This window comes from Tauraco erythrolophus, chromosome 4 (genome assembly GCF_009769465.1).
Source record: "Tauraco erythrolophus isolate bTauEry1 chromosome 4, bTauEry1.pri, whole genome shotgun sequence".
In the NCBI taxonomy this organism is placed as follows: domain Eukaryota; kingdom Metazoa; phylum Chordata; class Aves; order Musophagiformes; family Musophagidae; genus Tauraco; species Tauraco erythrolophus.
Genome location: NC_141468.1, coordinates 78531883 through 78548626, shown reverse-complemented (window position 1 = coordinate 78548626; position 16744 = coordinate 78531883). Strand labels below are relative to the sequence as shown.

At 41.0% G+C, this 16744-nt stretch overlaps 1 protein-coding gene across 1 annotated transcript in view; it reads right to left on the bottom strand.

The window, feature by feature from the left end:
* ITPR2 (inositol 1,4,5-trisphosphate receptor type 2) overlaps positions 1–16744 on the bottom strand; it is a 261956-nt gene that overhangs the window by 105757 nt on the left and 139455 nt on the right. Inside the window, exons 35-37 of the mRNA XM_086611258.1 lie at positions 15209–15399; positions 14183–14325; positions 11617–11725 (exon numbers count right to left, since the gene is read on the bottom strand). Of these exons, the coding sequence (XP_086467384.1) occupies positions 11617–11725; positions 14183–14325; positions 15209–15399 (443 nt within the window). The remainder of the gene's footprint in view (positions 1–11616; positions 11726–14182; positions 14326–15208; positions 15400–16744) is intronic.

The following is a 16744-nucleotide window of genomic DNA, read 5'->3' as shown; positions in this document are numbered from 1 at the left end:
AGGTTTTGTTTTCTTTTCGTGCAAACATTTCCACACAGCACAGAACAAAAACCCAGACTCAAATAACAAAATCGGAGTTTTTCCCTTGTGTGATGTTATTCGCTGTAACAACACTTAAACGTGAAGAAAAAGAAGAAAAGGACAGCTTAAACTGTTCAACTTCCGTTTTTCAAAAGGACCCTTCTAGGTCCTCACGGTCAGTTTTATTGTTGGAATTAAAATGACTACACAAGCAAAACGCTAGCAACAACCAGGACAAATTTAATAAAGACTGTGACATAACCAGAACAATCCTCTGTGCCGTCCAGGGTAAATTTACTGACCATCACCCACTTTATTGCTAGCAGTGAATTACCACTGTTACTTCCTCTGCCTCACAAAAGCAACCTAGTTAATACAGCTATCTGCAAAATCAAGGGAGCTCGGGCTGCATAGTCTATTCTCCAGCAACATCTCTAGCCCCTTTGAAAAAACTGCCCTGACTAGTAAAAGAGGAAGACCTTCCCAACAACGTGCAGGACTTCCAACATTTGTTTAAATGCAAAGACTTTCATTTTTAGAGAGCCACAGTCAAATATTTGTGTATTGAGAGGAGTCTGATTCCCTAAAGGGCTAAACTGCACCCAGTGGAGTGGCGTGGGGGGAACTGTCGGTCTGAGAACCTCTAGCTGGTTGTAGCTGATAAAACATCTGGTTCAAGCGAAGCTGCTTGTTCCCCTGGAGTCAGTGAGAAGTCTTCATACCGAAAGACCTGAGAGTTGGGGTTATCTACATTTCGTTTGCAGCCGAGACAGACAGAGTGGCATCCAGCCCTACTGGATGTGAGGCTACTGAGACACAAATGCTACCATGTACAACTAAGGAGTCAAAAAAATCAAGTTTTCTGCAGGAAAGAGGAAGAAGGTATTAAAAAAAAGGGGAGGGGGGGGGGAGAAAGGCTTGCAGGAAAAAGGACTATAAGGAGACATTGCTAGAGTAACTGCTCAGTACTTGGGGACAAAACGTTGTGTACAACTCTGCCAAGAGGAATTTTTAGAGTGATAAGGTCCTCTCCCCAACCCCAAGTGACAGCGACAGCTCTGCATCTGGAGGTCTCAACACCAGTCCCAACCTTCAGAGCACGTTTCCTTGTCTCGCAGCTCAGCCAGCTCAGAGCCAGCACAGCCTCTGGCTGACATCCACACCGTGTCAGCACGTTCCGCTCGTGACTGTGTACAGCCGAAAGCCTTCGCACGTGTGCGCTCCGAGCAAGACCCGAGTGATGGTGCAACTGCAGTGGGAAGAAAATGGATTAATCGGGCCTCACTGGCAAGGTGCCACGTGCTGCCCATGAAAAGCTGTTGCAAGATAAACAAGGCACAACCTGCACAACGTGTTCATTGCCATAAACTGAAAGAACACTTTCAGGCTCAGCCCAACAAAAAAGCTCTCTGCAAAAAGCCTAGGGGTCAAAGTGACACCAAGATAATTAAGCTCATAATCCTCAGGGCAAATCACTGACTCCAGAACAGGCCCCTCATTGAGCAGCCTGGCCAACGCACATCATTTAGATATTCTGGTCTTTCCCTCATGAACTCCAGAGGTCAGGTAACCATAAATGAACCTGGCTTTCATTTAAGTAAACAAACACGTGCATAATTCAATAAAGCATATTTCAAGCTCTGGGATTTGTAGAATAAAATTGGAAGAACAGACACACTAAAGACTCAAAGAAATCCCAAATAAACTACTTGTAATTAAAAAAAATCTCCTGATTTTCAAGCCAAATCTCGTGATTTGTTTGTGGCCTGACTCAGGGTTTTCAGTGCTTGGGGTTGGCAACTCTGACTAAGCAGGGATATGAAATAAGAGCGAGAGTGACTGCCCGCCAGGCTTCTGTTTTCCTGGGACAGAAGACAAAGCAGCTCTAACAATTCCAGCTGGCAATACCATCCAGGCGCTCCTCCAAGGCCAAACATGCTGGGTAAAACCCTCATCAGACAAAAAAAAAAAAAAATCCTATCAGAAGCAGTTACTGTGGTTGCTTAATAGTTGTTTTCCAAAGTTCAATATAGCATATACTTTCTTTTTCTTGAAAAGGGGGAGAGAGGAGAGTTGGACCACATTACGGACTAATCCCCTGCCAGATATCATTAGTGATGAAGTCCCTTAGAAATTGCATCAGTATGAAACAAATCAGAAAACAGCAAGTTTCCATTTCCTCCTCATGTCTGGCTAGACAGAGACTTCAAGATCAGCTTTCATCTACGGCCTGGAATCAGCCCTCCTCTGCATCTTGCTTAGTGTGGCAGGGGTGTTAAGCAAGTAATTGCAACCATTAAAAAGAAAAATAGCTCACTCGCTCCTGCTCCCTGTTAAATACTGACTCCTTCATTAGGCTTCCCCAAAGCTGCTTCAGCACACTGCAGTAGTCTCTCCGTGCTCCTGATGGAAGTAGGTGGCTCCAGCTGGGGCACACATCTCCAGCCAGGATCCCTGCATCCTTCTGGGTGATGCAGAACCCTGAGCCTTGCCCTTTCTGCTGATAACCTCAAGTGTCCCCTCACAGTTGGTATCCAGCAAGACAGTCTGGTCGGAGTAGAATATAATTTCCACTTTCCTGCAAGGCTCAACCTTCCCTGCCTGCTCACAGGGTGACAGAGGAGGAGCAGAAGCACAGAAAGAGGTTAAGTAGAAGGGCATTACCAGTTCTTACTGCTTTTGCATCCTCCAGTAAGGCAAGAGCATTACCCATCCTGGTATCCGAAAGAGATACATCTTTAGTTCTTTGTGTTTGGACTGACTAAACCAAATAATATCATAAACTGAGGGTTTTTTTTAGAAACTCGGTTCCTGAAACACTTTTCTGAATCACAAATCTTGGACTGAAGCAGTTTATGTAACACCACCTATTCACAATGCCCTAACTAACCATAACTAACCATTCCATTATAATGAGTCCATTATCCCCTGCTTTATTGTATTTTCTCTTAAAACAGAGATCAAAGATTTGGATCTAGTGGCATCATGCCGATTTCATTTTTATTACTGGCTCCCTAGGTCTATCATAAATATTTATTGGCCATCCTTAATACAATGCATTGAATTCTGCTCACTGCTATCTCTGGTGCAACTGCAAAGTACAAACAGGGCTGTTGCTCAAACATATTAAATAAAGCAACAGCAAATTTGTGACAGTCGTCAACAACAGCAGCAAAACAGAAAACAAAAGAAGCTTTTTCCCCTTCCAAGGAAATTCAAATCCAAAGGAGACATTTTCTCTCGCCCCCTCCACGACTGCAGACATTTGACTGCTGTGGGAATTCAGCTGTGCAGAAGCAGCAGCGGCGGCAGCAGCAGCTGACCTGCTCCCACAGACAGGAGACATTTTTGAAAAGTCCACAGTTGCCACACAGTGGTCTCTGCGATACTGCAGCACTCCTCTGTGCTCACCAGTAAAAAAAAAAAAAAATCATAAATGTTACCCAGCAGCGATACAGAAAACTCTCAGAAATGTGGACTTTCCGTATAGCAACTAATACTTAAAAGGCAGCGGGATGTGTGTGGGGAGAAACATCCTCCAGGCTCACAGTCAGGAAAAAGGTTTATGCAGTTTTATTCTCCTAACTCACAAGAAAAACTGCAACTACCCCAAACTTCAGGATGCCTGCAATTTGTTTCTCTCCCCATACTCCTCATTCATGTGTTCCTTTGCACTCCCCTTCTCACCCCAGTGCAGCTCCTCCCAGCGTCGGACATGCAGGGTACGGAAACCCCTATTGCACCCGTGTGAATTGCTCCTGCTCTGTGGATAGGCACAGACACAGGCCTCTTGGGATGTCAACTGGACGCGTTAAACAAGCACCAATCACTAGAAAACTAGAGTGGCCATGGGAATTACGTTTTCCCTCATGTTAAGTAACTCTGAGAGCATTAACGCATATCAGACACTTTATATTCTAAGCAAGAACATCTACTCTGTTAAAAACAAAGCAATATGGTAGGACACAGAATGCACATTCAAATATTTATCTTCTAATATGACTCCGCCATGGAGGTAATATGCTGCTTATTAAAAAAAGAGATGGAATAGGAATAAATCATCTAAAATAAATATTTATATTTATGCATATGAACATATCCTTACACAGAACTCCACACACCTGGAGATGTGAGCCATATGATAAAACTGCTGACTCATTTTACATATTAACCTACAACACACCTTTGGTCATTTACCTAGCCCCTGGCCAACCTAGCATCTGCTAGAACCTTCTACTAAATTCCTAAAAATCTTTGGCTGCTTTAGTCATGATTTAAAAATATCTAAAGAAAATCAGACAGAAAGAAAACATTGATCCTGATGCCTTCAGGATGTAGAATTTGATTCAAATAGCTATAGTGAGCATGGAATTTAACTTATAGATAAACTGAAGTCTTTAGTGAAATCCATCCCATCTGTATTCAAAACAATAACAAAAATAAAATCCAACTCTTGCTGTTCACATAAAGGATCCTCATCAGTTCCACGAATTTTGTACCTGTGTAAAGTGAGATTAAACATATTCAGAGCTATATGAAGCTTTCATTTGTTAAACAGCTCCTCTTCTCTTGCACTCTTTTCCGTTTGTTTTTAACTAGAAGTAATTAATTAAGTAAGGAATTAATAGAGAATTAATTAAGGAATTAATTAAGTAAGGAATTAATAGAGAGGGATGCCAAACAGTTGGCAGGCAGTTAAGATCATCTTGCTGGTTTGCTGTTCTAAAGATTGCCCTTAAGAAGGGGAAAATAAGGAGCCTCCTTATGTCACATGCACTGTCTGAAGAGGAAATTCCAGAGCAGAAATTGGTCATTTGAAGTTCAGAGCAAGGAACAAGCAACTACAGTTTATTACTGTTTTGGTTGATGCTGTCTAAATCAGTATCGACAGAAAAAAATATTTTACAGTATCAGATGCTCCTTTAGAGGAAAGATATTATATGCAAGAAAGGCAGATGATCCAAGCTCCAAAACAATTCATCAATCGGGATTGGGGGCTTAATATTTCTGAAAGAAATCTGGATAACAATGTATCATATTCTGAAAATTTGATAACTATAAGCTGCTGAGAGGCTACAATCTTTAGGAAGAAATGTGTTTACAACCATGTGTTTTTTCAGCCTGCCACTAGAGTTGTTTATGACTTGGAGAACAAACAAACAAAAAAACAAGGTTTTGAAACAAAGAATAATAAGTATCAGTGAACATCACTGCTCATTCAACTATCAGCTGAGCTAAAAGTAGCAAAAGTCTCTGGAAATAATATATTTGGATCACAGTGAACAATTATAAATATTAAAGAGAGGGCAAAATCATGAATGCACCCAGTCCTGCAAAGTAGTTATGCATGTGCTTCACTCCCACCACAGCAGATTAAGGTGCTCTTGTCTTTCACTAGATCAGGATGTTACGCTTCATAGGAGGTCAGAAGTGCTGTCTCCTACCAGTCCTCAATACATGAGGCTCTCAGTTTAACGTTCTTGTCCAGGTCAATAAGAGCAATGCACTCTTCCTGAAACTATCCTTGACACTGACCACTACAAGGATCTCACAAATGGTCCAAGTAAAGGCTTTGAACAGGCTTCCAAACATAAGCAGATGTTGGTCCAAACGTGGAGCCAATATCTAGGACCTGTTACTTACTGAAAAAAAAACATCTCTGCTTAAGAAGTCATGCTTTTCATATACTGAGTAGCTGCACTTACAGGTTTTTGCACTAGGAGCAAAATAAATCTCTCTATAAATGTACGTGATTGGAAACACAGCAGAATATCTGAGGGGACGTCCCCCACCCCATACAGCAGTATTCTCCTTCAGTCCCGAGCGATGCACATTACAGGAGAGATACCACAAAGGTGAGGGATGCTACTTCAGAACGGTCCAGTTGACGCCACATGTCAAAGCACCAGAAACAGGCAGCAACACCACCACGCCGTAGCTGCTGGTGGCCGGAGGCACTAAGCACTATGGCTAACAACACCTAGCTAGTACAAACAGCAGTATCTCTTTGCTTAATTATTCCAGCTTGAAGCCTAGAGGGGAGGGAAGTAAAACTGCGTTGGTTTGTTTCTCTGTAGGTTGTATTTCTTCGCTTTGTAAAATGTCAGCATATGGGTATAATGAGGAATTACCACGCTTTAAGGGTCCGACCACATTTAGTGTCTAGTCTTGCGTGTCTGAAAGCTCTGACGCTCCTGCACCACAACTGCGGGCGCAGAGGATTCACAGCAATAGCCAAGCTTGAATTCTCCACTGCGATTAATCTGTGCAGGCTTCGGTTCTGCAACAGACCCCCACCTTCACGTAAACCATCACACAGATGGAGGGGTTTGTCCCAGCAGCGTGTGAACTTTCTGCCATACTTCATCACTTAACTGTCATGACAAAGCCACAACAGTGGCTTCCTGACCGTACCAGAAGTACGTGCTGGCCACAGCAAACAGGCTGGCACTGCTGGAGGTAACCAAACATTCTTCCCTGCAACTCCAGTGTTCCCCAGACTGTGGCTGTTTTCCTAAGGAGAGAGTTTTTAATGCAGGATACTGCAAAAACATCCTTTACCAGCTGAAACGCTCAAGTGATTGTTTAAAAAATTCAATATAAAGAGCATTGAGCTTAAACGTTCTCCTATAGTATTTCAAACCCCCTGTTACCTTAGAGCCACTCTGAGATTAGTGAGGAGAACAGCCTATTGACAACGGGAAAAAACAGGCTTGTGCACAGGCGTTTTTATAAATGAGTACAAGTAGACAGCAGAAAGGGTGAAAAACTAAATGTAATTCTTCAGAATGCCTGCAGTGCCACTAATCCAAAATGCAGGTAGCAACACAAGTAAAGGAATTTTGGACTGTGTTCTTCCTCCCATTTAAAATAAGCATCTTTTAAAGGTATAATACATGCAGCAAGCCCTACATATTCAGAATTATTCTCTTTTTTCCCCTTTTGTTTTTACCTACATGTGCTATTCATCTGAATGTTGCCTAATTTGCAGATACAAATAAGTAAAATCATCTTGAAAAGATGAGGCTATAGAATAGAATGCAGTTTAAGTTGAGAATGTCTTTGAATCAAAGAGCTGCAACGCTGGGACACTGCAGTGTCTCGCAGCAACATCTCCTGGCTTCTAAGACACACTGAGACCATTTCTCTCAGCAGAAAAAGACTTGCAGCTCCCACTGGTTTCAGCTTGACTGGTAGATCAATACATTCATGAACTTGGACTATTGCTTTTGACAAACTCATTGGAATTTTGTCAACAGCTTTGCGTTAAAAGATTTAGGTCTTCTGGCACGAAATGACCAAGAGCTGATACTGGCTGTAACAGGGACTACCTCTCACAGGAATAAAGTACATTTGTATTTACACCAAAGCCATACTATTTTTTTTTCACATGTATATTTGGTGCTGTTGCTGAAAACAAAGAGAAGGGGTTAGCTTACATTCCATATCTACAGTGGAATGCAGAAACATTAACACTTCAGAATAAAAGGCTACAAAGCTACTTCTATGATTTTAAATCACGAAGCTAGTGCAGCTATATTAGAGCAAGACAACATTTTTCATGAGTTTTTCCAAAAAAGGCAAAAAGCACAACTACTTATTTCTGACAATTAGGCAGCTTACATGGTCTTTGTTCTACTGACACTTAAAAACACAGTTTTCAATTATTTATACTGTAGTTCAACACCTAAAGCAGGAAAAAAGTATAAAGTCTGTGTTCTGCAGCACAAGTAACCCTTAGTGAAGGGTTCAATCTATTTATAATAGTGTTTCCCTTAGGAACTACCTGTTGGCAGGGTATGCAGGCTTGGATTCTGCCATATTCTATACTATTATCCATTAACACTCTGATCAGCCAATAACGAACGTTACACTAAACTTGTCATATACACGTTATCAGAGATAGTATTTTTTCCCCCCAGAGATGCTGACCTCATTTAAGAACAGTTGGGAAATCAGAAGGTACTCCCTGTCCAAGGCATTGATGTGCCAGCAGCTGGACTGGGTTAAGAAGTTGCCATATGAACACCAGTCAGAGTTCAACAACTTCATCCAACTCACTGAGGGTGAGTTCAATTTAAGCTTCTGAACCCTGTTTGAAGCAGCTGGAAGGACTCACCCCTCCTGGCCCCCCAGCTCTGTTGTGGAGACAGTCAATTTCAGCAGGGCAGCAGGATAATGCTAATGTTTTAAACTGCTCCAGTCATTTGCAAAGTGAGCGCACATCAGTGGTCGACATGTCTCAGATGCTTTTGAAAATGATACCCAGATTCAAACTGAGACATGGAAGTAGGTCTAGAGGCAGCATTCACACAGAAATTAAACTGAAGTCAAGCACTATGGTGAAGAACCAAAAAAAAGATTTGTCTAAAAATTTCAAAAATTCCAGATTAAGATCCTTCTGGGTTTAAAAATGGCCAGCAACAACAAAAAAACATAGATGGGGCAGATCTAGTCCAAATGCAGTCCTTTGTGTCTCTTCTGTTTCTCTTCTTCAACAGTCAGTCTAAAGTAGGCTTTTATCTGTACCATAGTAACTGTCTGAACAGAGGTACTGTCGACTTCCTCAACACACTGCTTTATCCAAGTGTTTTAACACTGTTCTGGAAGAGCTTTCTGTAAGAGAGGGGCTGTAGGTCAAGTTTCATTCCAGTTAGTTACCTAAATCAATACAAATAGGACTAGAACTTAATGTCGAATTCCCGGGAGATGGTAATAATCACCCACAATTACTTATGAAAGCCAATCAATGACCAAGAGGTTTTATGTGTCATTTATATAACTTAAATCAAACTTCTGAAATTAAACTTTGATTCCTAACACGATTAGATGCTGCGGCACTACGCAAAACACTGCGCAAGCAAGCGCTGCCTCAAAGGCTGCCTGCGAGGGCAACCAAGGATGGAGCCAGGAGAGCACGAGCAGCCCTGAAACACACCAGCAAGGGGACATGCAACAGTAGAGTTGAGACTGTGGACACAGAAACAGGCGTAAGAGCAGTGAAATAAGCACCTACAGCTATCTCTTCCTCCTGTTCCGTCAATGAAACAGGCTACATTCCAGTGGTCAAATGAAAGATAAAGACAGTAGAAGGCAAGGTTCCCAGACCTCGATCTTAACTGTGAGAGGTAAAGGGAAGAGAAAAAGAGAGGAAGAAATTTTATTTTATGATTTCTCCCTTGTTTCAGTGCAAGAGTCTCCAGAAACAGGAGGTTTACCATTTCTGTCAAATCTATCACACAAAATACATTACGATGGGTGATTAACTCAGGCATTCTGTCAAAATGTCATGGGTCCCTCTGTAGCTTTGTTCTCGTATTACCGTTATGTATTTACTACTATAATTTTTTTAGTATCTGCATAATATAGTTGAGTAACTTTGCAGGCAGTGAGATCACAGTTCAAAAAAAGCTGGAAACATGCACAAAAGGCTCGACATTGTGCTATTTTTACTATTCTGAAGCCCATACCCATGAACAATGACTCATAAGAGCAGCAAGCCGGAGAAGCACTTGCAAACCATACATGCTTGTTTACTTATTTGTTTGTTTGCACTGATTCATGACATTCCTCAGTGTAAAATCTATGGGACTCGAGAGAAAGCACAAGGGAGAAATTCTTTTTCCCAAACAGCTCCTTCCACCCACCATGCCCTATGGAGACCGTTGAGGTCATGTGAGGGGTCTGGGCATACACTTCCAATGAATCAGGGGCCAGGCTGGCTGGGTGAAGACCCCCTGCATACCGATGGAGCACACTCCCTCTTGTGACTTCACTCAGTCAGGCTCTATCAGCATCCACAACAGGGTATAAAGAGCATTTAAAACAAGCAAATTGTTTGTTTGCCTGTTTTAAGTCATACATTAAAGTACTGCTGGTTTTTTTTTTTTTGCCCCTGTAGTCCTGAGATGATGATAACTTTTGGTGGGTCTATGCAATTATTTTGGAGAGTTTTAGCAAAGTTCATCATAGCGTGCCATTACAAAAGCAAATTAGTTTTTTCCACGTGTTGCAGTGGCATTATGGACCCAGAAAGTTATTACAATAAGTATGAATAATAATTAAGAATGATATCATCCTGCTTCACCTGTGAAACTCGTTATGACATTAAGAAAGTTTTCTGTCTGTCCAGGCCTGACCACGTTTTTCTTCAAGCTAGATTCTTTGCAGGAGATGAAGAGGAGGTTGGTTTGCTCTGCATGCACCGGTCGGTTCTGCATAGAGCAAGGCTGATGTTTTGCTGTTGCTGCCTTGGTCTTCATCTCACTGTTCTGCCTTGAGATATTTTTTATGCATTCTACTAGTAGGTTGCTTAGAAGCCTGGGTGGTGTGTTCCCATGTCCATATGTTGAAATCAAAACAAGCAATATACAATCAAAACAAAGACGCAGTATTTCCCATTTCTAATATATGGCTCATCTAGCATAAAAGAGAAAAGAATGTGTTCGTACTTTATCACATCGTATGACAGGACCAAGATATTTAACTCTAAAATTAAAATCTCAAACACCCAGAAATAGGCATGGGCATCTCAATCACCACAGACCTTATTTTTCTTCAGCTTAGAATGGGGTTAAGATTGAATCTCATAGCTAGTATGCCTGAATGGTGGATAATTTTGCCAGGTACAACATCATGAATAAGCTTCATTCTGTTACTTCGACATCTGAAAATATTTGGGTGTAAACGCCTAAGACAGTGAAAGAGTGTGACACTAGGTTGTAATCAGTATTTTTTCTAAAAGTAAAGTGAAACCCATGAACATACTTGACTAAACATGTCAGCTGTGAACAAATGAAAATGACGGCACTGAGAGATTAGATAATAGCTCTATGATTCATATTTAAGAGTGAGTAATACTGAAAGAACTTGGGGAATACTCAGAAATATGGATAAGAGGAAACCACACAAGGCAAACAGGGACAGGCTCAAAAAGAAGGGACAGTTGACATGTAAATCTGAATCTAGCTACTGATACCCAAAGGCATAGGCAAAATGAAAGAGGTATTTCAAAAACTTGGTTTTGCAAGAGAAAACTGGGCAATAAGGGGAGAGAGAGGAGTGCAAGAAATAATTCGACACTTACAGAGTACAGACTATGTCACTTCTCCCCAAAACTGGCAGTTCTGCTTAAACATTACATATTCCCAGCACACATTAACAAGCATTAAAAAGTGTATGGAGTACAGAAGTCTGGCACCACTGGCATCAGGGAAAAACGGTACACTTGCAATTAAAAATCCCTATATTTCTAATTGATTTTATGATAAACTCAGATGTGACATAAGACGATTAGCCTCCAGAAATAGAGGATATCCAATATATAATAATCATATATACTTGCTACTGCTCATTCATTTCATCTTCCTTGCCTTGACTCCTGTCAAGTCCCTGATACAAAACTATGTATGTAAGGCAGATAGTTTCTTTTGTTCCAATCTTACTTTCTGCCTTACCCCATTGTTCCCAAGACACCACGTTATCTTTAAAACATGTACAAAATTGAAATCACGTCAGAGTCTGTTACTGTCCTAGAGCCAACATTTTAGCACCATGCTATTAGTTCCATATTTAATACTAAAATGGTAGCAGTACCTCTTCCGCAAAGTTAGTTTTCTTGTCAAGCATTTCTCGTAGTGTCTGAAGAATTTTAATGCAGAGCTTTTCTTCTTTCTCCATTAGCTTCTTTGTGTGATTAATCAACCTTAAAGTAAAATATTAAACCTTAAAGAGCGTCGCACATCGTCGCTAAGCCATACTACAATTTCTTTATGCAAAAATTGCCTGTCACTATATTTTTCCTCAAGGAAAGGAAATAAAAGTAGACAAGAGAAATCATAATTAAAAAGGAAATGGGACTTTCAAGGTGCTGTGAGTTTTTTGTTGTCAATTTGCATATCTTACTGCCCATACAGAAGGCAGAATTCTACATCCACTTTTTATGAGCACTTCCAGATTAAGATCCAAACTTGCTATTTCATCCTTTCTTTATTTGAAGGTAACTTATTTTAACCTGTATTTAATGGTAACTAATGTTTGCCATGCACCTTGCTAACTTTAAAAGCTACGCCCTTTACACCTTCTGACTTCTGTGATGGTTACAATACACTTACTATATAATTAGCAAATGGCATCCAGCCAAAAGGATCCCCAAAAACCTTACATAGAAGTGTTCAGCTATGCAGACATTTGGATGAAACATAACCATTGTTTACATTCACACAACTTTACAAGACTGCTTCAAGCCAGAAAACAAGGTATGTTTCTGACTCCCAACTATGACTGCAATGGGAGTTTGGGTTTTAGTCAGCTTAAGCCAACACCAGAAGCAGCCTTTCTATCTCTGCGCGCAGCATGTCCTTGCACTGCTTCACACACTGCTGGAGAAACGTTTGTGAGAACAGAAGGGGAGAGGAAATCTGAAGGCCTTAGACAAGGTTTTTTAATTCAGTACCAGTGCTGGCTTATGGTGGATAGAACAGTGTTCATCAAATTTGAGAAAAGATGGTGGGGAGTTAGGGGAAGGGCTCTTTACATTAGTGATGGGTGATAGAACAAGAGGAAATGGGCATAAGCTTAGTCAGGGGAGATTCAGGTTGGATGTTAGGAAGTATTTCTTCTCTGAAAGGGTTGTCAGCCACTGGAATAAGCTGCCCAGGGAGGTGGTTGAGTCCCCATCCCTGGATGTGTTTAAGAATAGGGTGGATGAGCTACTTGAGGATATGGTTTAATGGGGATTAGGGATGGTTGGACTCGATGATCTCTAAGGTCTTTTCCAACCTAGAAATCTATGAAATCTATGAAATTATGGCCTAGGATCAGTGTACAGCAAAGGCGTTGTGGCCACTGATTTACACTGAAAGATGGCATCATTAATGGTCCTAAATCACAGTCATCAGAAACAGGGTTGGGAGGGCTGACACTGCATCATCTAGACCAGCACTCCGTAACCCAAGAGAACTGGTTAAATTTAGATCACTGCTAAGTTAGAGTCATAGAATCATTAAATCATTTAGGTTGGAAAGGACCTTTAAGATCATCGAGCCCAACTGTTAACCTAACACTGCCAAGTCCACCACTAAATCATGTCCCTAAGTGCCACTTCCACACGTCTTTTAAATACTTTCAGGGATTAGTGCACTAACACCGTGCTGGGCTCAGTAGCAACACTGTGCAGGACTGTCCCATGATCATCTTCACCAATTTCATGAGCTACGAATCCAAAACAATGCAGCTCTCAAGCTTGCAGTACTAACAATATTTTCAAAGAGGTACATCTTTATCTCAGGATTTCTGCATAGCTCTGCAAAGCCTTCCTTTGCCATGGAAGTTAATTAAATAAAACAGAAAACTGTTTATTTCATTACATGGGTCACATCCAGCAGCCCTAGACTTGATTTGATGCTGACTTTGAACAGGAATTTGGACAGAGGGCATGGGATGGGACAAGTTTAAAATTTACCTTCATTTTTCCAAACATACAAAGTATATTGTTATAACGCTACCTCTGCAGAATATGCAAAAAGCCAAGGAATCAGGAGAGCTGCCAAATGTGTTCATTTCCCCCAAGTTACCTCTGTTTAAATTATAGTTTTTCAAGGGCAAGGAGGGCATCTCACTTGAGGACTAATAAAAAAACTGCAAGAGACTATTCCAATGCACAGACTGCAAATAAAACATCTAATAATTCAAGACCAGGTAGGGGTGCCAGTGAAATGTATTTTTAAAAGAGCCGTTGGCACTTTAAAATAAACTCAACAAAAAAACACTAGCCCTGAGCACCCTGCCTCATTGTGAATTCTTGAAAATGCTAACATGGAAAGTCTATGTTTCTACTGTAGACTTGAAGAAGCTTAATAGCAAAAGTAGCCCATTAAGAAAACAGAAGTTGGCTGAGCCTGCCACTATTTTAACAAGTTACTACCATCCCATTTCTAGGCAGACGAGGCAAGCAATCTCTCTCTCTGTGCCTCTCCAGACTCCTAAACTGCCGAGAAACATAAAACATGCAGCAAAAGACCTCAGATTAAGCTTTCAATATGAACTCAGACACCTACATGCTTAAGTCACTGTTGAAAATCAGAGGTAAGTGCTGTTGAAAATTTTAACTCCCTGCCATCTTTTCCAAAGGAGCAAATAGGCCTCTCCTTACAGCACTTACTTGGACATGAAAGCACCGCATCTTATTCTGGCATCGCTCCCCTCGGGAAAAAGAAGTTCTGGGCTGTGCAGCACATCAACCAGCACCGAAAATTCAGCTTGCATCATGGGAGTGAACTGCTGCTCCAAGGAAGACACTACATCCTGGGGAAGAAAGAAGAAGAATGACTTTCATAACGTTCATAACAACAAGAAAACTAGAAGAACATCACTGTGAAGTTGCAGAATACTCCACATACGAATGGGCTATTTGACCTACTCCTGATAGCCAGTTGCAAGAGCCCTTGTTAACCCAGGTGAGAGTAAAGCAACCTCAAGCCTTTCTTCATGCCACTCCTCAAGCAGGGCAAGGGAGAGAAGGTGCCCATTTCTATCTATATTGCTGTTCTCTTTCAAATTTCTGCTCTGCAGTAGTGCTCACAAAACACTCAGCAACAGTCAGGATGATGGTGTGCGGACAAAACACTGCTTATCATACGTGATGTTAGCGTATCACCTGAGGTGTTGCTTCCTTGGTGTTTAGGGCTCCTCCTGGGAGCCCGTTTGCCTGGGTCCTGCTGTTTTCTTAGTTCATAAAATCTTAGTGTTATTTAAGCACAATGTGCACAAGGTGAGCTCCATCTTATATGCGATCTCCAATGACACAAACCTCACCTAATGGCTCCTGAAACCTCCAGTACCTCCTCAGCAGTCAAAACGGGACATGTGACCATGAAAAGGCAGAAAGGAGATCCTTCTCTGCAGACCACTTCGAGGAAAAGAGCATACTTCCCACCCCTCTCTACTGACTTCTGTAGAAGTTGAATCCAGATCACAGATCAAAAGGCCCTGCATGTTGGCTTCTCTTTGAACAGACACCAGAGAAGAGCTGAGCCTTCTGCTCCCCTCACCTAGAAGTGCAAAGGTCGCTGTAATCCAGCCCTAACAATGCCATGAGTCTCTCTACCTCTGGTGTTTTCCATATCTGGCACATGTTAGATAAATGCACTACCACAACTACTGCCCAAGACATTTGCTATTTTTGTACCTGTAGTTTTTCTATTATATTCCTGTAATCCCAGGCAGGCCCACCAAGAGCTTCTTTAAAACGAGGTCCGCTGCGGGCTGACATTCTCCACCCCATGGCTGCCCTCTGCACCATGTTAGAGTGACTCTTCATGAACAAGGTGTTGACCTGGCTGTCCAAATCCACTGGAATTGCAATCCCACGGTTCTTTGCTTTAATAGGAAGAAAAAAGCAAGCCATTTACATTTACAGTGGTAAAAACTTTACAATCTTATGAAGATCATGGCATGCAAAATCCTGATACTCTTGAAGTTAAGGGGCAGGGGGATCTCACTTGAACAGGTTTTAAAAATAAGGATTAAAAACCTAAGCTGGTAGAAAAGAAACATAATCTAGTTAAAGAAAGAAAGCTACACCACTTTAAACGAGATGAGAATCATTTCCAGTACATATTTTAATAGGTACAGACATTTATTTTTAAAATACTTTTTTTTACTAAATTAAAAAAAGATATTAATAAGAGTAACAAAAAGAGTGTGCATTATTATTTCAACACCTAGTTTTACTCTATTCAGAAGTAAATTCAAAAATTATTCTTTCTAGTGGACATATGCACATTTAGTCAATTTATCCCAAGTGCTATTTGTTGCTTTTCTGTATATTTCTCTTGCGAAGACCTTGAGAAACCAAGTGCATACAGATTAAATTTGAAAAAGACTGTCTCTTCTCCTCTTTCCCTTCGATTTCCTGTACAGATAGGGTTGTTAAACCATGGAGTTCCTGGATGCCACTACAATATAACCAATAGTTAATAAACATGTGATAGTATAACTGATAGTTAAACAAATTCAATCAACAGTTTAAAAAATGCATATTATTTTTTTAGACTTGAGGGGCAGGAAGTAACAAAAGAGAGAATATCAGAGAAAAAAAAAACTGAGGAAAGACTTGCAAAAATTCTTACAGGGTATCCAATATTAAACTACTTGCATCCCAAACTGTCATTTGAAAAGGAAGTTTGAAAGGCAATGTTAGAAAGAGGGTGGTGAGGCACTAGAACAGGTTGCCCAGAGAAGTTGTGGATGCCCCACCCCTGGAAGTGTTCAAGGCCAGGTTGGATGAGGCTTTGGGCAACCTGATGTAGTGGAAGGTGTCCCTGCCCATGGCACCGGGGTTGGAACTAGATGATCTTTAGGGTCCCTTCCAACCTAAACCATTCTATGATTGTCTGCTCTCTCCTCCATGAAAATCGTTGTGTTAGCTGCATCTCTCCCTTCCACTGGAGATCAGAGTGACATTCTTCTATGTCTCAACATAAGACATCTGAAATTCAACAAATAAACAACGGATCAATGCAGCACTCTCTGTTTGAAATATTAGGTCACGTTCCAGTGATTAGGCTTTGTATTCTACATCATTTCACTTAGTTTCCATGGCACAGTTTATGTTTAATAAAAACTTAGAAGTAAAATGGAGAAGCAGTTCTAGTTCATTTGCAGTAATGACTAATAATAACTATTTTTCAGTTTTCCTTACTGAAAAACAAGGTGAATTTTT